Source organism: Zalophus californianus, chromosome 2 (genome assembly GCF_009762305.2).
Source record: "Zalophus californianus isolate mZalCal1 chromosome 2, mZalCal1.pri.v2, whole genome shotgun sequence".
NCBI lineage: Eukaryota > Metazoa > Chordata > Mammalia > Carnivora > Otariidae > Zalophus > Zalophus californianus.
Window position 1 is genome coordinate 50004168 of NC_045596.1, and position 21187 is coordinate 50025354.

The 21187-nt window shown below is 35.5% G+C and overlaps 1 protein-coding gene across 1 annotated transcript in view; it reads left to right on the forward strand.

Annotated features, from left to right (window-relative positions):
• The window catches only part of ADGRL3 (adhesion G protein-coupled receptor L3), a 1229798-nt gene that overhangs the window by 1146478 nt on the left and 62133 nt on the right, over positions 1-21187 (forward strand). The window contains exon 25 of the mRNA XM_035726124.1: positions 11031-11084. Coding sequence (XP_035582017.1) covers positions 11031-11050 — 20 coding nt within the window. The 3' untranslated portion in view covers positions 11051-11084. The remainder of the gene's footprint in view (positions 1-11030; positions 11085-21187) is intronic.

Below are 21187 nucleotides of genomic sequence, written 5' to 3' on the forward strand. Positions count from 1 at the left end.
CCCTCTATCCCTACATTGTGGAAGTTGTCTATCAAGAAAAGATACTGTCTTTTGGTCAAATGCTCTTTCTGTCTCTATTAAGAGGATCATATGGTTCTTATCTTTTCTTTTATTAATGTGGTGTATCATGTTGATTGATTTGCAGATTTTGAATCACCCCTACAGCCCAGGAATAAATCCCAGTTGGTCATGGTGAATAATCTTTTTAATATACTGTTGGATCCTATTAGATAGTATCTTGTTGAGAATTTTTGTGCCCATGTTCATTAGGGTTATTTGTAATTCTTTTCGGTGGGGTCTTTGTCTGGTTTTAGGATCAAGGTAATGCTGGCCTCATAGAATGAGTTTGGAAGTTTTCCTTCCATTTCTATTTTTTTGAACAGTTTCACAAGAATAAGTATTAATTCTTCTTTGAATGTTTGGTAAAATTCCTCTGGGAAGCCATCTGGCCCTGGACTCTTATTTGCTGGGAGATTTTTCTTTTAAAGATTTTATTTATTTATTTGACAGAGACAGAGAGAGAGAGTGGAGCAGAGGGAGAAGGAGAAGTAGACTCCCTGCTGAGCAGGGAGCCTGATGCAGGCTCAATTCCAGGACCCTGGGATCATGACCTGAGCCGAAGGCAGACACTTAACTGACTGAGCCGCCCAGGTACCTCTGTTGGGAGATTTTTGATTACTGATTCAATTTCTTTTCTGGTTATGGGTCTGTTTTTCTTTTCTGTTTTCTCCTGTTTCAGTTTTGGTAGTTTATATGTTTCTAGGAGTTTATCCATTTCTTTCAGATTGCCTAATTTGTTGGCATATAATTGCTCATAATATTTTCTTATAATTGTTTGTATTTCCTTGGTGTTGGTTGTGATTTCTCCTCTTTTCCTCTTTCATTCATGATTTTATTTATTTGTGTCCTTTCTCTTCTTTTTGATAAGTCTGGTTAGGGATTTATCAATCTTATTAATTTTTTCAAAGAACCATCTCCTAGTTTCGCTGATCTGTTCTACCATCTTTTCTTCTGTATCATTGATTTCTGCTCTAATTCTTATCATTTCTCTTCTCCTGCTGGATTTAGGCTTTATTTGCTGTTCTTTCTCCAGCTCCTTTAGGTGTAGGGTTAGGTTGTGTATTTGAGACTTTTCTTGCTTCTTGAGGAAGACCTGTATTGCTATATACTTCCCTCTTAGGACCACCTTTGCTGCATCCCAAAGGTTTTGAACTGTTGTGTTTTCATTTTCATTTGCTTCCATGTATTTTTTTTAAATTCTTTAATTTTCTGGTTGACCGATTCATTCCTTAGTAGGATATTCTTTAACCTCCATGTATTTGTGGTCCTTCCAATTTTCATAGCATGTGATCTTAAAATATACGTGGTATGATCTCAATGTTTTGTACCAGTTGAGTCCTGATTTGTGACCCAGTATGTGATCTATTCTGGAGAATGTTCCATATGCACTTGAGAAGAATGTGTATTCTCTTGCTTTAGGATGGAATGCTCTGAATATATCTGTGAGGTCTATCTTGTCCAGTGTGTCATTCAAAGCCCTTGTTGCCTTGTTTATCTTCTGCTTAGATGATCTGTCCATTGTTGTGAGTGGGCTGTTAAAGTCCCCTAGTATTATTATATTATTATCAATGAGTTTCTTTAAGTTGTTACTAATTGATTTATATATTTGGCTGCTTCAAAGTTAGGCAGATAAATATTTACAACTGTTAGATCTTCTTGTTGGATAGACCCCTTTATTATGATATAGTGTCCTTTTTCATCTCTTATTACAGTCTTTGGTTTAAAATCTATGGTGAATAACATAACATAATAAAATAAAAAAAAATCTAGTTTGTCTGATATAAGTATGGCTACTCTAGCTTTCTTTTGATGTCCAGTATCATGATAAATGGTTCTCCACACACTCAGTTTCAATCTGGAGGTGTCTTTGGGTCTAAACTGAGTCTCTTCTAAACAGCATTATCAATTTTTTTTTAATCCATTCTGATAATTTATGTCTTTTGATTGGAGCATTTAGGCCATTTACATTCAGAGTAATTATTGAAAGATATGAATTTAATGCCATCCTATTACCTGTAAAGTCACCATTTCTATAGGTTGTCTTTCTTCCTTTTGGTCTTTGTTACTTTTGGTCTCTCTTTCCACACAATAGATCCCCTTTAATATTTCTTGCAGGACTGGTTTAGTTATTCACGAATTCCTTTAGTTTTTGTTTGTCTTGGAAATTATCTCTCCTTCTATTCTGAATGACAGCCTTGCTGGATAAAGTATTCTTGGCTGCATATTTTTCCCATTAAGCACATTGAATATATCATACCAGTCCTTTCTGGCCTGCCAGGTATCTGTGGACAGGTCTTTTGTGTCTACCCTTGTAGGTTAAGGGCCTCTTGCCTTGAGGCACCTGGGTGGCTCAGTCGTTAAGTGTCTGCCTTCGGCTCAGGTCATGATCCCAGAGTCCTGGGATCAAGCACCGCAGCAGGCTCCCTGCTCCATGGGAAGCCTGCTTCTCCCTTTTCCAATCCCCCTGCTTGTGTTCCCTCTCTCTCTGTCTGTCTCTGTCAAATAAATAAATAAAATCTTAAAAAAAAAAGGACCTCTTGCCTTGAGCTGCTTTCAGGATTTTCTCTTTAGCTTTGTAATTTGCAAGTTTCACTATATTTCGTGGTGTTGACCTACTTTTGTTGTTATTGAAGGGAGCTCTCTGTGCCTCTTGGACTTGAATGTCTGTTTCCCCAGATTAGGGAAGTTTTCAGCTATAATTTGTTCAAATAAGCCTTCTTCCCCTTTTTCCTCCTCTTCTTCTGGGACTTATATAATACAGGTATATTTCACTTTATGGAATCACTGAGTTCCCTGAGTCTGCTTTCCTGGTCTAATAGTTTTCTTTCCCTCTTCTTTTCACCTTCATTATTTTCCATACTTTTAGCTTCTATATCACTGATTCTCTCTTTTGCTTCATCCATCCTCATTTTTATGGTCTCTACTTGGGACTGAATCCACGTCATAGCATTTTAAATTTTGGCCTGACTAGATTTTAGTTCTTTTATTTCTACAGTAAGGGATTCTCTAGTGCCCAGCTAGTATCTATAATCATTGTTTTAAATTCTAGTTCAGACATCTTACTTATATCCATATTGATTAAAACTCTGACTAGAAGCACTATCACTTACTCTATCTTTTGGTGTGAATTTCTCTGTCTCATCGTTTTGTCCAGAAAAGAAAAGAAGAAAGAAAACAACAACAAAAACAAAACAAAAGTAGATCATGGGTGTGGCTTATGGTTTGGTCTGCTTGTTAAAAAAACAAAAAACAAAAAACAAAAAACAAAACAAAACAAAAAACTAGATCCCAAAATAAGAAAGAAAGAAAGATGTGTGTCTGTGTGTGTGTGTGTGTGTGTGTGTGTGTATAAAATACAATGAAGGAAGACAAAAAATAAAAACATATATGAAGTATATAAAAATAACAATTGAAAAATAATTAAAAAATAAGAAAATAACTGAAAAAAATAATAAAAGACTAAAGAATAAAAATACAAGGAATGCTAGATACTGTTTTCCCCTAGAGCTAAAGCTTTACAGCCCTCTATGATTAGTAAATTTGATGCCAGCAAGTTGTTTGTTCTGCTCTTCTGGGGGAAGGGCCTGTTGCTCTGATTCTCAGGTGGACTTGCCATAGTGGAAATGTGCTTGTAGTCATGGCTTGGTGTAAGCAGCTCTGGACTCCACCAGGTGGTGCTGTTTTGCTCCCTGAGGTCTTTCAGTATTGATAGGCAGGATGACTATGGCAGCACTGGGATCTCTAGCTCTGGAGCTGAAAATTTGTGCCCCCTACCCTTCAGTGAGCCCTCACAGAAAAGCAATCAATCATTCTTGCCTCCCCAGTTTCCTTCAGAACTCTGTGTTCACCCTGCCTATGACTGAGTGTTTTATCTCAGGCATGCAACTGAGTTTCAAACCTCCAAATTTTTTGGACTCCTGCAGCACGGACCCATGCTGTTCCTCCCAGGGCAGCAGGTGGGTTTCACTACACTTCTGCCCTTTGCTGGACCCATCTCAGGAAAGCAGGCACATGACCATGCAGCAGTTTGCACTTTATGACAACACAGGGCAGAAAGCTGGCGCCTAGATTCACGATTCTCAGCTGGCTTCCACATTCCTATGCCTGTGAACTCTGCCGTACTTAGACACCACCCATTCTTCAGGTGACCCCAGGGATCCCAACCATGCTGTCACACCTGGTATTCTGCCCTGCTTCACCACCTGAGCACCTTTAAGCCAGCCACACCCTCCCACTGTAGCACTCTACTAAAAGTTCTCATTTTGCACTCCACTGCTAATAATACTTTGTGGTAGCCTCCTTAATCAGGCTCCTTCCCCACCACCATATTCTCAGCTATATCACACTGGGTTCAAGTCTCTGTACCTCCTACCTTCCAAACAGTGGTCACTTTTCTACTTGTAGACTTGCAAAAATTTGTTTTCTTAGACCTCCAATTGATTTCTCAGGTGTTCAGAATGATTTGATAACTATCTAGTTGTATTTGAGGGGTGAGACAAATTTAGGGTTCTCCTACTTCTCTGCCATCTTAACTCCTTCAGTCTGAAGTTACAATCTTATGTAACTGTTGTGTTTTTTAATGTCATCTTTATTGATTGCATCCTAAATACACACATGAGGTTTTGTGAATCAAAGAGATTTTTTAAATTAAATATTTCACAGTAAATGACAGTGTCATCATCCATGTATCTTAGTCCTTATCCCTAGGCCTACAAAAATGGAGCAAGTCTTTTATTGCAAGGAAAGAAAAGCTTGACATTTCCTCTCCCCACCCCACAGTAAGGAGTGGTGGTTGGGGGTAATATTGTTCTATGTTTAAGAGGGGCAAGGAGGTATCTGCCCTTCCTTTCTTCTTTTTACTTCTGAAAAGATATCTTCCTCACTCCAGGCCTTTGTTATATAAATAAAATCTCTCTTGCAGATGATTACCCCTGTTTTTGGTCTACAATCTAGAGAAGGGTTCAAGTTCCTGGGCTTTATTTCTCCTTGAAATGTAAATCTTTAGGAAGATACTCTTTGTAGGCTTTCTGGCACATTGTGGGCTTAACCCAAAGACCTTCTGACTGTAGCCATACACACCATTTAACTGTCTAAAGAGATAAGAAAGGTTTCTTTATTCTTTTGATTTGGAGCAATTAACTAGACAAAATGGCTACATATCTAATTGTCAGGGTATGTGAACAAGTTACTAGGAGATTAGGGCTTTTTACCTAAACATTGAAAAATCTACAGACATTTTATTTTCCCCCAGTAACCGAATCATGGCAGTATCTCATCCCTTTTGTTATAGTCTACTAGATAGAAAATAGGTCACAGATCTTACCCACACTCAATTACACAGGACATAGGTACTGGAAAGTAGAAGGTGGAGATATATTTGAAGGCCATCTTAAAGTCTACCCACCACAGCCACCATTGATGACATAAAATATTTTGAAAATAAATATAGGTAAAAATAATATTTTTTATGATTGTATTTGTAACAACAAATTTTAAAGATTTAATTTTAATTTTATTTTATTTGAGAGAGAGAGAGAGAATGAGCAGGGAAGGGGCAGAGTGAGAAGGAGAAGCAGACACCCTGCTGAGCAGGGAACCCAACACAGGGCTCAATCTCAGGACCCTGGGATCATGACCTGAGACTGAAGGCAGATGCTCAACCAACTGAGCCACCCAGGTGCCACATAACAACAAATTTTAAAAATCTAGTTTCATATCAACATTGTGTGAAACAAATTTTGGTTCAGTCTGTACAAATAAACCTTAGATTGCTGAGAATTCATTAGATCGATAATGAATCCACATGGCAATATCCTATATTTGAACTACCTCAAATTTAGTTGTAATTGGTTTGCTTTAAAAAGTCTTATTACTATCTTTCTAAAATCAGTAGAGATTAAAAAAATACTGGTAAGCCATTCCTTCTATAAAAATAACATTTTGTAGCGGAATATAAGGATTTTTAGCTAGTTTGTCTTCAAAGAAACTAAATTTAAAGAACTTTCTCTAACTTAGTCAAGGTTATCCAGATACCAAGGTAGAGCCAAGTCTTTTAACTCAGGTTTCCAACTCATATGATCAAGGTCACTTTGTATGTATCTCATAGTTTAATCTCTTTTGTTTTATTTTGTATTACATTAAAAAAGATCAGTAAGAAGGGGACACTGAAGATAATTTTCACACTGGTATTTCTTTTCTCCCTTTCTTTCTTCCTTCCTATCTCAATAAAACAATCTTCCTAAATCTATGAAAATTAACATTTGTAGAAACTGTGTTACTTCCTTAATATTGATGGGCTTATTTGTTAGCCTCCCCCTTTTTTTCTTAAAACTACCAAGTGCATGCTAGAAAATGAAAATTTTGAAGACTCCCTTTACATTAAAATATTAAAGTGAAAAGTAATGCATAGCAATGATAACATGTTTCACTAGGCCAGGCATGTGCTTTTCTATAAATTTTCTCATTTGGTTATTGAGAATCCACCTAAGATCTCTTCAGATGTAGATACAAATTTGACTGACAATCATAAGAACAGATAAGTAAAGCACAGAGCCAGATTTTATTTTAAACTGAAACACACTTAATTGAAAAGCTACAGTACATAGAATGTCATCAGGTTTCCCCACCAGCATTCCTGTGGTCAATGAATGAAAATCAGATAGTATTCCTGCCTAGTCAACTAGTAAATTCCAGTTCACCAACTGCCCATGAAGTTTCTCTGAAATGTGAAAAATATGTATTTTTTTATAGTCCAATAGACAAATGGATACTTGCTCCCTGTGGTAGATCAATTTTGAAATCAGCAGTTTAAGAATTGTTTTAGATGTCATTTTTCATGTTTGTTTGTAGAAGAAGAAGTTTTATTTCTGAGTAACGTTATAATTAATATTTATTGAACTCAGAACATCTTATTTTATGAGACTAGATGGGTAATTTTATATGTTTCAATATCCTGGACTGATAAAGAGCTGTTCCTTTGGTGGCTTAATTTCCTTATCTCTTAAATTAGGGGTGGGCTTCAAATTGTCTAAAATATTTTAGTTCAAATATTTATTGACTTTCATTATGCTTATTTTTTGAAATCAGTATTTAGTAAATTCATATTATCCTTATTTTTTTTTCCATCTATGATTACTGGAATACAGATAGTTGCGTTTTTCCAGGACAGTTATATGGCAATTTGTAGAATGAAAAATAGATTGAATTTTTAAAATATGACAGGCATACAAATTTAGGAAAAGTAAACCAAGTAGATTCTAATTGCAATTGATTTATTAAGATATTTAAGGGCACCTGTGTGGCTCAGTCGGTTAAGCATCTGACTCTTTATTTCACCCAGGTCATGATCTCAGCGTTGTGAGATCAAGCCCTGTGTTGAGCATGGAATCTGCTTCTCCCTCTCCCTCTGCTCCTCCCCACACTTGCTCTCTCTCTAAAATAAATAAATAAAGTCTTTAAAAAAAGATATTTAATACCTTGACATCCTTTACATACACAAAGTTATATAATTCATTTGTGCTTATGAGGTAATTCAGGGATGTTATTTTGCTCCCTCTCTTCATAAAAAAATATAACAAGTTCTATTTACTCCGACTCTATTTGTCCTCTGGTCTTGCTGAAGTTACCAATAATTCTTCCATGTTGTCAAATGCATGGGCATTTCTCATTCTTTGTCTTACTTGACTTCTTGGCAATGTCTGATATATTTGATAAATTTGACCAATTTTTTGTGTTAAAATAGTCTTTAATTCAATTTCCCGATATGTTCTTCGGCTCTGTTTTTCCTATCTTCATTATGTTTTCTTCTATTTCTTCTTTTCTTGTGATTTTTCTTTTATACAACTGCAGGTCTTTATATTGTGCTTTTATCCCCTTCATGCTATATACAATCACTTTGCCTAGCTTATATAGTCCCATGATGTTAGAAATCATTTGTATATTGACCTTTCTCAAAAATATATCACTAGTCCTTGTTTCACTTTTGAGTTTGGGGATGCAAAAGCAACAATCTACTATATACCTACATTTGAATGTCATAAGCATTCAGTCCTAACATGACCAAAATTAATTGTCTTAACTCTGGGTAGGGGAGGAAAAAAATTTCTGTACCTTTCTAGATTCATTTGGCTTATTTATTAATTAAATTGACCCAAGGCAGATAAAGATGAGAAAAAACAAATTTAATTACTTATGTGAGAACCACAAAGACAGGCGATTGAGGCTTATATGCCATTCTGATCTAAGAAGAAGGGGGTAGGTATTTGAGACTTCATTGGGGAGGAAGATAATTCACAGGAAGATGGGAAGATCAAATGTTTAGTAAACAAATATTTGCCTTGCCATGCAGAGACAATGGGACACAGGAATTTGAACAGTCCCTGCTGAGATCCTTCCAGCTTATAACACCAGGCACATACCCTTTGTAGTTATCTCTAGTGATAGCTCTCTTGCTGGAACAGACACTATTTAAATTCTTTCAGGTAGTTCAAGGGGAGGCAAAAAGCTCCTCCTGAATCCTTTGTGTTCAGAATGTCTTCATCTCAAAACAATTGATATATTCAAAAACCTCCAGTCTTTAATAAATAATAATAACCGTTTCTCAATAAATAACACCACCATCTCCCAGCTGCTCACAGAAGAAAACAGAACAACCATTTCATATATTTGAACACCTATCCTGCCAATTTTGTTTCATAAATAATATCTCAAATTTTTAACAATTTATTTCTATCCTCACTCCACCAACTTTTCTTAGTCATTTTGCCTTACCTTCTATAATAATTCTCTTCTAATATTTTTCCTAACCAATCTAATCTGCTTATAGCAGTCGAAATAATTATAAAATATAAATCACATGATGCCATTTCTCTAATTAAACTTTTTCACTGGATTTTGCATTACATTCAGGATAAAATTAAAAATCTTTGACCTTGTTCCCATGATATCCTTCTAGCTTTATCTCCACTCTTATTACCACCCATTCTTACTCATCCAGCCACCTTGGCTTTCAATTAGGGTCTGGGAAATTCTTTTAGGCCTTTATAATTTCATCTCTTTTCCCTGGAAGCATATCTCTCCAATATTTGACTCCCTCTACTCTGTGCTTCAAATTCTTTTGCCTAGCTAATTCATACTCACTATGAGGTTTTGGCTTAAAAGTCAATTTCATGAGAAAAACTTTCCATGATTTTCTAATCTAAATAACTTCCTTTTTAATATAATCTCAGAGAATCAATTTCCTTTACTTTATAGACAGTATTAGTTTCTGAGCATTACTATTTCTGTGTCTATTTGCTCTCTCCTCTCACTGGACAATAAATAGTGAGCTTGCTTGCTTTCTTTTTTTTTTTTTTTTCCCCACAGTTAATCACTAAAGTTTGCTATGGTAAATAGTACATAATAGATGATAATTTTGATATAACATCCTCCCTAAATTTAATTTTTCTCTAACACCTTGAATAATGTTTATGTTTATTTGCATAGTGTTTATTCTCTTCTGGGCCATCTTTTTTACCTCCTGTTCTACAATCCATCTTATCTCACCAGAAGGTGCTTATCATTTCTTCAAAGTACTCCAAATCAGTTTGATGACCCTTTTGTTGTGGAGATATGCAATGCCTGTGAAATATCATTTTCATGTTTCATTACTTTATAATTTATTTTACTTCCTTAATTTTCCCTACACTTATATTTATAATAACGTCAAACATGTATCCTCAAACTTCTTCTAAAATTTCTTCCTAGACTTTTTTACAAACTTGCATCCCATCGTTTTCTAATTTATCTAATAATTACTCTTTATTTTAAATAATTTCTATTTAATAAGTTTAATAGTGGCCATGATAGCACAAAAGCAACTGTTAAAAATTTCATGATAGTTTTACATTTCAATGACTCCTTAAATTGTACATAAAGAGAATGCTTTTCATAAAACCGCAGGAGGTCCAAACATAGCTTTTGTATAGCCTATGGCGGAGGAAAAATAATTTTCCCTCAATTCTTCTAGGTTCTTGGTTAAGACATCACCTTGTAATAAAAGATTAACAGAAGAAAAAACAAACAGAAGATTAATACCATGCATATCTCTTATATAAATTGGTGATGCTCAGGAAAACAGTAATTTCCTGAAATGGCCCAAGCCACCACCCTAAATAACATCTTTAGCTAAAGACAAAAGATGTTGGGGGGAAAGAAAAGACTGGTCATAGTGGGTTACCAGGAAAGGCACAGACAATAAAGGTAAGGTTGTTATGTAGATTTAAGTCCTTGACTTCTCCATTGATAAAGAGTTTTGAGAAATTTAGAGTCATCCTTCTCTTCTTCGTGGAGAGGAGACCCTTACAAATGGAGATTTCCCTGATACATGTGAATGTCTCTTACAAAAGGATAACTTCAATTTCACTTTCAGAGCTTCTCCCAAGTCTGCTACTTCTTAAAAATAATCAGCCTAAATAATACTTATTCTGGGATGCCTGGGTAGCTCAGTCAGTTAAGTGTCTGCCTTTGACTCAGGTCATGATCCCAGGATCCTGGGATTGAGTCTCACATCAGGCTCCTTGCTCAGCGGGGAGCCTGCCTCTCCCTCTGCCTGCTGCTCCCCCTGCTTGTGTGCTCTCTTTTTCTCTATCTCTGACAAATAAATAAATACAACCTTTAAAAATTAATAATAATACTTATGCCAAAAAACACAAAACATATGGGGGGGGTTGCAAATTCTGTTCCCTAGTCCCTTTGCCAGGAAAGGAGAGCAAAGGTGATTAAAAGATTTTAACTTCACTTTGCCTGAGTAGGAGCTTATTGCAAATGAGAATTTATATAAGAAGTTGACTATTAGAGATAAACATTGGGCTTGATTTTCTTTCCTACGGCAAGGGGAAAAAAAACTTATTTGGGAGAAGTACAATGACTCTATCATTAAATGCTAGATATGCATCTGATCTTTTTCTTGATATAATATTATTTCCTTTCAGGAAGGCTTCAGAAATGCTGATTACCAAGACATCATGTATTATGGGCAAAGAACTGTAAGTGAATTACTTGTTTTTTATCACATAACACAATTCATTTCGTCAGTTTGTACCAGGTGACTTTGTCAATAGTTACTTAAAAGTAGCTAATTCACAACCATACAAGGCATATTTCTTAAATTGTTTCTCCTTTTCATAGACAGTTTTGTGTAATGTGGTGTCACTAGTAAGATCAATTTGGAGAGACTAAGTAGGAAGAAAGAAAAAAATACAATTACTTTGGGGGGCAGAGAAAGAAATAATTAGGCTTGAGTACAATTATACTTTTTTTTTATCAGTGTCTGTACCACATTTTCTCTTTCACTTATTACTTGCGCAGTGTTGTTTTTTAACCTAAATCAGTGATATTGTGTAAGTAGGCACTCCAAGGTGATGTAGGAAATGTTGGGGTTTGGAGCTGACAGCCAAAAAAGAATTCTTGAGATGTCTTTGGTGTAAAAAGGTGGTTTTATTAAAACAAAGAGACAGGACCTGTGAGCAGAAAGAGCTGCACCGGGGTTGTGATGGGTGAGAATTATATACTTTCAAGTTGGGAGGGGGTTAGGGACAGCACAAATCTCCAACGTATTTTGGAAACAAGGTTTCCAGTATTCTGAGGGCGCTAGCTATTGTTAGGAGAATGTCATTTATTACTGCTTAATAAAAACTCAGTTATGAGACTTCAGATGTATATCAGTGGGCCAGGATAGTTGCCAATATGTATCTTGGGGGTTAGAGATAAAGGAAGTTTCCAAATAAATTTTTATATGTTAAAGTAGACTTAACAGATCCTGGGGGGTTGGGCTAAGATTGTCTTTTGCTCTTAGCAAAGTGTCAACATTGAGGCAGTTGAGCTCCCAGAGGAAAGTCACTTTGCCTGTTTAAAGGACTTGTCAATGGGCTGTAAGTAGTAAGGGAATTTAATTTTTTTTTCTTTTTGCCTTTGTTTCCCCACATCATAAGGGACCCAAACAGACTTAAGTCTTGTGGTGACAGAATTTTGTAAGTGGTGCGCTTATTTCTTTTGGCTCACTTGATTTAAAAACGCATAATAAATTTAACATAATTGCCTATACAGAGAGTTCCCAACTTAATGATGTTTCCACTTATGATTTTTTGGTTTAACAATGGTATGAAAGCAATTCACATTAAATAGAAACTGTACTTTGAATTTTGAACTTTGCTCTTTTTCTGGGCTAAAAATATGTGGTACAATACTCTCTCATTTTTTAAAAAAGACTTTAAATTTATTTTCAGAGAGAGAGAGTGAGAGAGCTTGAGCTGAAGGAGGCACAGAGGGAGAAAATCTCAAGCAGACTCCATGCTGAGCACAGAGCTTAATGTGGGGCTCGATCTCAAGACCTTAAGATCATGACCTGAAAAAAAAAAAAATCATGACCTGAGCCAAAATCAAGTTGGATGCTTAAGTGACTGAACCCCCCAGGTGCCCAATACTCTGTCATGATACTGGGCAGGGGCAGCAAGCTCACCTCCCAGTCAGCCACATGATCTGAGGGTGAACAACCAGTATACTTACAGCCATTCTTGTAACTAAACCAAATGAGAGTTTGTCCACCTAATGCATGGCAAGTCAATACAAACTGGCAGTGAGCTTTTGCAGTGAAGAAAGACAGGATATCTATTGGTGTGGCACCACCCATGAGAATGGGGAGTTAATGCTCTAAAGTTCTAACTTCCCTGATGGCTTGCAAGTGCAGGTTTTTAAGGGCAGAATTGGGGCAGTTATCTCCTGAGAAGGTAGATGCTGTTGATTGAAGGTCCAGTAGGTCATGCTAGCATGCTCTGTGCTGCTTCATCTGGTCCCCCAGAAGTCCTTTCCATCTCAAAAGACTTGGAATCTGAAAGTCCATGGACTTTCCTTTATTCTTTATGTTAGAGATTTCATTAGGTATATCTTGTGATTATATCTTTAAGGTAATGCTGATTAACTACTTGTAAGCTAGTGGGTTTGCATTCCTACAGGTTCCTTGGCTTGTCCAGGCATGCCTGAGGGCAATAAGACTTCTAGTGTGCATTCTTGCATCTGAAGTAACAACATGGATGCCAGCTTCATTATTTGTTCCTACAACCATTCTGTTTTTCACTTTCAGTACAGTATTCAATACATTACATGAGATATTCAACATTTTGTTATAAATAGGCTTTGTATTAGATAATTTTGCCCATCTATTTGCTAATGTAAGTGTTCTGTGCACATTTAAGTTAGGCTAAGCTGAGCTATGACATTTGATGTGTATTAAATGCATTTTCAACTTAATGTATTTTAAAGTTATGATGGGTTTATTGAATGTAACCCCATTTTAACTCAAAGATCTATATATTAAATACTTGTAATGTTTATTGCCACATTATCTACAATAGTCAAATTATGGAAACAGCCCAAGTGTCCATTGACTGATGAATGGAGTAAAATGTGATATATAATGGAATATTACTCAGCCATAAAAAAGAATGAAATCTTGACGCTTTCAACTATGTGGATGGAGCTAGAGAGTATTATGCTAAGCAAAATAAGTCAGTCAGAGAAAGACAAATACCATATGATTTCACTCCTATGTGGAATTTAAGAAACAAAATAAACAAGCAAAGGGGGAAAAAAGAGAGAGAGAGGCAAACCAAGAAACAGACTCTTAACTATACAGAACAAACTAATGATTGCCAGGGGAAAGGTAGGTGGGGGAATGGTTTAAATAGGTGATGGGGATTAAGGAGTGCAATTACTGTGATGAGCACCGGGTATTGTAAGAAGTGCTGAATCAGCATATTGTATACCTGAAACTAGTATTACACTATATGTTAACTAACTGGAATTTAAATAAAAACTTAAAAAAATATAATACTTGTAAAGATTTTTTTAAAATTCAGTTCTTTTATAGATAAACAGATTTATGGAGAATAATCAATCACATTCTATGCATATTTAAAATAAAACATGCATATTTTATTATATATTATAAGAATAAATATACAAAATACATGAAATCATTTTATTTACTGTATTTTGATAGTCAACTTACAATTTTTGATAAATGAAGGAAATAAATTTTATTCTGATTTGGTCAAGATTTTCCATATTTTTGCTGAATATCTTTTAATTATGACCAGTCCTTCTGAATTGATATAGTCAATTGCTAGCTATAGGCAGTTATCTCACTCTTGATGCACTTCCACATAGTTCCCTCTAATAGGGCCTCTTGTGTCTACCCTGCCCCATATGCTGTGCACAGGTTTATGCTTGATTCAGTTTGGTGAATGTCAGTATTACCAAATATGTTAATCTGTGGGAGCATCAGTGCCATTCTAAGGGCTAAAGACAGGCCCCTTAGATAAGCCACTTTGGTATAATTGATGTGGGAAACAAAGAGAGAAGAAAAATTATTAAATTTCCTTACTACTTACAGCCCACTGACAAGTCCTTGAAACAGGCAGCGTGCCATTCCTCTAGGAACACAGCTGCCTGGATGTTAATACTTTGCTCAGGGCAAAGGGAAATCTTAGGCCTGACCCCTAGGATCTATAAGTCTGCTTTAACATATAAAAATTCTTTTGGAAACTTCCTTTATCTCTAACCCCCAAAATACACATTGGCAGTCATCCTCCAAGCATATGACCCACTGATATACATCTGAAAAGTCTCATGACTGGATTTTTACTAATAGTAATAAATGACCTTTTCCTAACAATAGCTAGCCCCCTCAGGATCCTGGAAACCTTGTTTCCAAAAAACCTGGGAATCTTATGCTATCCCTGGCCCCTGGGTGATGGACATTGGGGAGGATATGTGCTATGGTGAGCATTGTGAATTGTGTGAGACTGATGAATCACGGACCTGTACCCCTGAAACAAATAATACATTATATATTAATTTAAAAAAAAGAAAGGAAGTATATAATGGGCCCCACTCCTTATGACCCCAGGGCAGCTCTTTCTCCCTGTGGTTTAATAACACCCTGTCCCTTTGCTTTAATAAGACCACCTCTTTGCACTGAAGATGTCTCAAGAATTCTTTCTTGGCCATCAGATCTGAACCTTAACATCTTTCCTACATCAATAATGACTATTTTGAGTTAAACAGCAACAAAAACCAGCAGATTCAGGAAAATCTCTTTACCTCCTCCTCAACTACCCAAAAAGAATTTATATAGAGGAACTACTCCAGAAAGAGAGCTTTCACCATAGATAACTAAATTATCATATAAACCAGACGTGGTAGACAGGGAGGAACAAAGCAAGACTTGTTTGATCCAAGTCCTCTATGTCTCATTGTTTCTGAGTGGCCCAGCAAACATTTGTTTACCAAACATTTAATCTTTTTTATCTTCCTAAGTATTACATTCCTTCCTTTTTAAGTCCCAGGACGCTACTCCTATCTCCTTAGTTTAGGATGGCATATATACTTAATTTTGCCTGACTGTCTTTGGAATTTTCATGTCTGTATGGATTCCCCATATCTATACTATTAAATTTTATTTATATATATAAACATATATATAAACTTTATATACAGTTTCACTCTTAGTCCAACTAGAAGGATCTTGAAGGGGACAGAATATTCTTGCTCTGCGATAGCATCAAACACTTTAGACTTTTGATCCTATATCCTTAGTTATATTTGTTTTTCTATACTAGTTTCTTCCTTCTAGCCATAGGAATAACAGTTTTCTTTTTGGAATCAAAGGCAAAACACCTGAAATCCCCTTGAATATGAAGCATTAACGTACTACTTGGATTTTAGGCTGAAAATGGATCACTCATACTACTGAATCATTATTTTTTTTTATATCTTCTTACTGGAAGCAAAGCCCAGGCATTAATCGTTCTGTCATTTCTTATCCAGTATAATGAAGGAAACAGATATAGATCTTGTCTAAGTTTTCTTTTAATTTATAAAAATCTGTGCTGCAGAAACATGACCAAGCCTTTAACAATTCTTAATTAGTAGTCGAGAAATAACGTCTTAGTTCTAGTTTAACATTTTTTTGCTTATGTTTTCTATGAAACGACATCTATTTATAAGATGCAAATCTATGTGTGTGAATGATATATAGTCAGTTAAACTTCACAGAGAATTGAGCCCTTTAATGTCACAGAACAATCAAGGAATGAAACTATCTTAAAAATAAAGTCAGTGGTTGCAAATATAATTTACATTAAATATTTCTAAAGAAATACTGATTATTAGAAGTTAATTCTAATCAATAACTATTGTCTTACCAGAGTAACTTTTTTGTACCCATGCCGAAAAACAAACAAAATAACAACAACAACAACAAGAAACAACACAGTGTGGTGGTTTATCCTCAAGCAGCAAAAAAATCTTAAAAGTGAGAAATAGATCAAAGTCCACTTTTATCTAATTATATTTTTTCCTTAGTTAACCAAAGAGCATATGAATTTTGATGAAAATTCAATGAATAATTGATATACTAAATTTCCTACTTTTGAAAAAGGAAATTATCTTAGAAGGAAGTAGAGTTTCAGTATTACCTGGTGTGAGAAGAGGTTATTGTTTTTTGATGTTTGCTTCTTTGTAACCCTAATTTTATTAGGAAATACATGTTCAATATTGGCGTTACAGGTGTGGAGTCTAGAACACTTAGAAACATATTTAACTGAAATAATAAACGGATATAATTCATCTATTTAAGAGGATTATAGTTAGGTTTTATTTATTTATTTGAGAGAGAGAGAATGAGAGATAGCATGAGAGGGAAGAGGGTCAGAGGGAGAAGCAGACTCCCTGCTGAGCAGGGAGCCCGATGTGGGACTCGATCCCGGGACTCCAGGATCATGACCTGAGCCGAAGGCAGTCACTTAACCAACTGAGCCACCCAGGCGCCCTAGTTAGGTTTTATGATGTGACATAAACTTGCTTGATATACCGATTATATAACTTATCATAATTTTACTAATATACTTTGCATTACTTTTGAATTCTTATACTTGATTATTGAATTCTAATATGAAAACATAAAAAGTGTAATGGAAGGAGTTGAAACACATGTTTGGAGAGAAAATAATTATGAAGGGTTTGTTTTGACATAGTTTTATAAGGTAAATATATTTTTACCAATACTAAAGGAGAAAAGAGTCAAATAGAACAAAAATATGTGGATGTGATAATTTTATGTGTCATTCTGACTGGAACACAGGGTGCCCAGATATTTAGTTATACATTACGTCTGGGTGTGTCTGTGAGGGTATTTCTAGATGAGATTAGCATTTGAATCAGTAGACTGAATAAAGTAGACTGCCTTCCCCAGTGTGAGTGGGCATCATCATGTCCATTGAGGGCATGAGTAGAACAACAACAACAATAAAAACAATAACAACAAGGCATAGGAAATGAGAATTTGCTCTTTGCTTGACCGTTGGGATGGAACATCAGTCTTTTCCTGTCCTTGGACTGGGAATTTTATCATCCTCTCCCTTGCATCTCAAGTTCTTCTGTCTTGGACTGAAATTTTAACTATTGTCTCTCCTGGTTCTCAGGCCTTCTGACTTGGACTGGAACTATATCACCAGCTTTCCTGGGTCTCCAGGTTGCAGACAACAGATTGTGGGATTTATCCTCCATAATTGTGTGAACCAATTCGTTATAATAAATCTCTTTAGATAGATGAATGGATAGATAGATATATAAAGGTATATATGGTATTGGTTCTATTTCTCTGATGAATTCCTGATTAACAGAGTGGGTAAAATTAAAGTATAACTATTACCATTCATGCATATTATACTTACACATAAAGTGCCATTTATACAAAGAAATATGTAGGAAGATACATAAATAGGAGAAAGTATTTTCACATAAAGTCATTAATTTAGTGAACTAGAATATGATGCAATTATTGGTGGCTTCTCTGAGGATTTTGTCCGAAAGAAAGAAAGAAAGAAAGAAAGAAAGAAAGAAAGAAAGAAAGAAAGAAAGAAAGAAAAAGACTGACTTATTGTGAAAAAAGGAAAGAGAAAATAGATACCCATAAACTCTAATTTCATTTGGAAAAAAATATAGTGCTTATGTTCTTACAGAAGGAAATTGCTTTTTCAAGTGTCCAAATGCCTAAAAAATCCAAAGAACTCACGATAAGATGAATCACAAAAATGAAAACGATTAAAATGTCACTTTGGCAAGAAAAGAACTGCTCTGTATGGTTCAAGGTGTACCATGATGATGTGAACGACAGTATTGCCATTAAAAGTTCATCTTGTCACAGTGGGGCCACATAATGAACAGAGTTGTAGATCATAATATTCATGGTGATTTAGGAATTGAGAATATTTTTAATTTTTTATAATTTGGCAGGTAATTTTTATAATGCTGAATTGGAAAATACAAATTTATTTTACATATCTCATTTCTTTATATAACCAAAGAAGGAAAAATAAGGTAATATTAATGATATGTTAAAGGTAAGTCAAGAGACAGAAAGATAAAAGTCTATGCTGTGAATATCTAACTACCAAACATATTAATCTAGGGGAAAATTTTTCAGCATAAAAGTTTTAAATTTAGACTTCGAACTGTTGGAAAATTCTATATAAAGCAAATATTTTTAAAGATATAACTATTTTCACATAAAATATAATTTTTAAAGTGTAAATAATAAACTGTTATTTGCTTAAATGGCAGAAAGCAAGCTAGAGCAACATTATTATATGAACATTTTCTAATAATGTTATTTTTCTTTTGGTTAAGAGTGAAGTATACAATGTCAATAAAGTGATTCAAGTTAATTTAGGTAGTGTTTTCTTTCAGTAATATATTATTATGTTTGTAGTATCAACTAAGACAATTAAGTTAAAATCAGAGTTTGATATGTTCCCTCTTTAGGCTTAATGCATTTTTTAAATAAAATGTACCATTTATTAGAGTCAACTTATAATTAATATTTTGGTCATTTTGTTGCATGATCTGCTGATGTTCTTTCAGCTGTGTGTCAATGAAACTTAAGAAAAAAAATTAACCCTATAAAATTGAGCTTGCTTTGATCCTTTCCCAAATTTCAATAATATTCACCACCCTGAAAGAGTATTCCAGACACTGCTTTATAACTTCTGTGAGTGCACTATCTACTAGTAAGAGAGAACGGGTCTGTGTGGACTTTAATAAAAGATTATTACTTTCATATTGAAAATGACTTTTCTGATAATTTATAGGACGGTAATTATTCACTGTGTCCTCACTAGTGGTGAACGTATTAACCATTGTATAGAGGTCAGTTAATAAATCCGTGAGGCCGAAATCTGGCAGTCCTATAGTGCTCTCTTTCATAAACAGGCTTTGCAAAATGCTATGGGGATGAATGCGAAGCAGGCCTGAGGTACAAGCGCTGCTGCAGTAAGAGAAGGAGATGGCCTCCCCTGCACTTGACAGGTCTTGCTGGTCTTCCATGCCCAGGGAATGGTTAAGTACGTAAAAGTTCCTAGTAAGACCTTTGGATTTTACAAAAGCCAGCTTAATGATCTAAATATTATCCTTTAATGGAAGCGCAGATCTGAGAAGCAAGATAGAGGCACATTCCAAATTGTTTCTGTTTCCACACTTCTTGCAGAAGAAATGATGTTTTTCTTCCTTCACTGGAAAATTGAAAGCCACCCTCAGAGTCCTGGCCTTTTATTTTTCTACGTCCTCTATAATTACTATCATGTTTATATTTTCACCATTTACTAGTGCTTTTTTTTTTTTAAGATTGTATTTATTTATTTGGCAGAGAGAGACGCAGAGAGAGAGGGAACACAAGCAGGGGCAGAGGGAGAGGGAGAAGCGGGCTTCCCGCGGAGCGGGGAGCCGGATGCGGGGCGGGGAGCCCGATGCGGGGCGGGGAGCCCGATGCGGGGCGGGGAGCCCGATGCGGGGCGGGGAGCCCGATGCGGGGCTCGATCCCAGGACCCTGAAATCATGTCCTGAGCCGAAGGCAGACGCCTAACGACTGAGCCACCCAGGCGCCCCTACTAGTGCTTTGTATATTACTACTGACCCCACAGTAGTATTGTTACACTGCCGATAGAGGGTTTTGAATGTTCTTTTCTGTTTCCCTTAAGAGCCAGGCTCCTGAAAACAAAGGGGAAAAGACACATGGATATTCTCTGCTGGTTTATGCAAAGGACCCACTAAGGCCTCTATGATAATTAACAGGTGACCCAGCTTGCCAGTGTCTGGCACTTTTAATTTGGATCTGGGACCAGGACATAGGTCCCTAATTTTACAGTGAGAGGATATTTATGTGGAGTAAGGGCTCAAGGAAGTATTGTTTGCTAATGGAAAAAGTTATTGAATTATTGAAAGGATGTGAAATCAGTGATCAAAGAATTGTAGTCATTGCTGTTTTTCTCAAAGTTTTTGCAGGAGTATCTCTAATGACATAGGATAATAAACCAGGTGGTGAACTGTGTGGTGTCCCAATGCCCCATTCCTAAAATTTCATATTCAACTCTATAAAACATCAGCATTTTATCGCAAAAAATGGTACTTTATATCACTTATCATGTGAGATTCTTTTATTTCTCTTTTCCTAAATGGCTAAAATAAATATGTATTAAAAAATCTAGGTTGTATGAAGAAACATTCCTTATCTGGGCAATTTCCTTTTGTGAAAAAAATACTTAGACATATAAATATATAGATATAAAATGTAGATGTGAATGAAAATTTTCCAGCTTAATGAACTATGGCAGAGGGATTCCTGTAGAGAAGAGCTGGGATGATGTTTACAAAGAGATGGCTCTGTCCAGCATTAAAATTTTCAATAAATGAATCTTATTACTGGGAAATTTAGTTAATTGTGTCTTATGTCAGTGAAATGTTCACTGACTCACTCCTCAGTCTTTTTTACTAGATTAGATATGTTCAGTAAAGAAAGATAACTAATACATTTTTTTAACCACTAATACTACAGTTTTCGTTATATGCAATGAAAGGTAAAAAACTACTTTATATTACCAATGATCAGGTTCCTTTTGCAAACTCTTAAACTTATTTCTATTATATGGATATTGTCAAGTACATTATAACAATTCACAGTTAGCTTTTAATTGTTGAATATAAATGCTCAGCCCTGAAAGATATCTCCTAAATAATCCAAATTTGTGAGCAACTT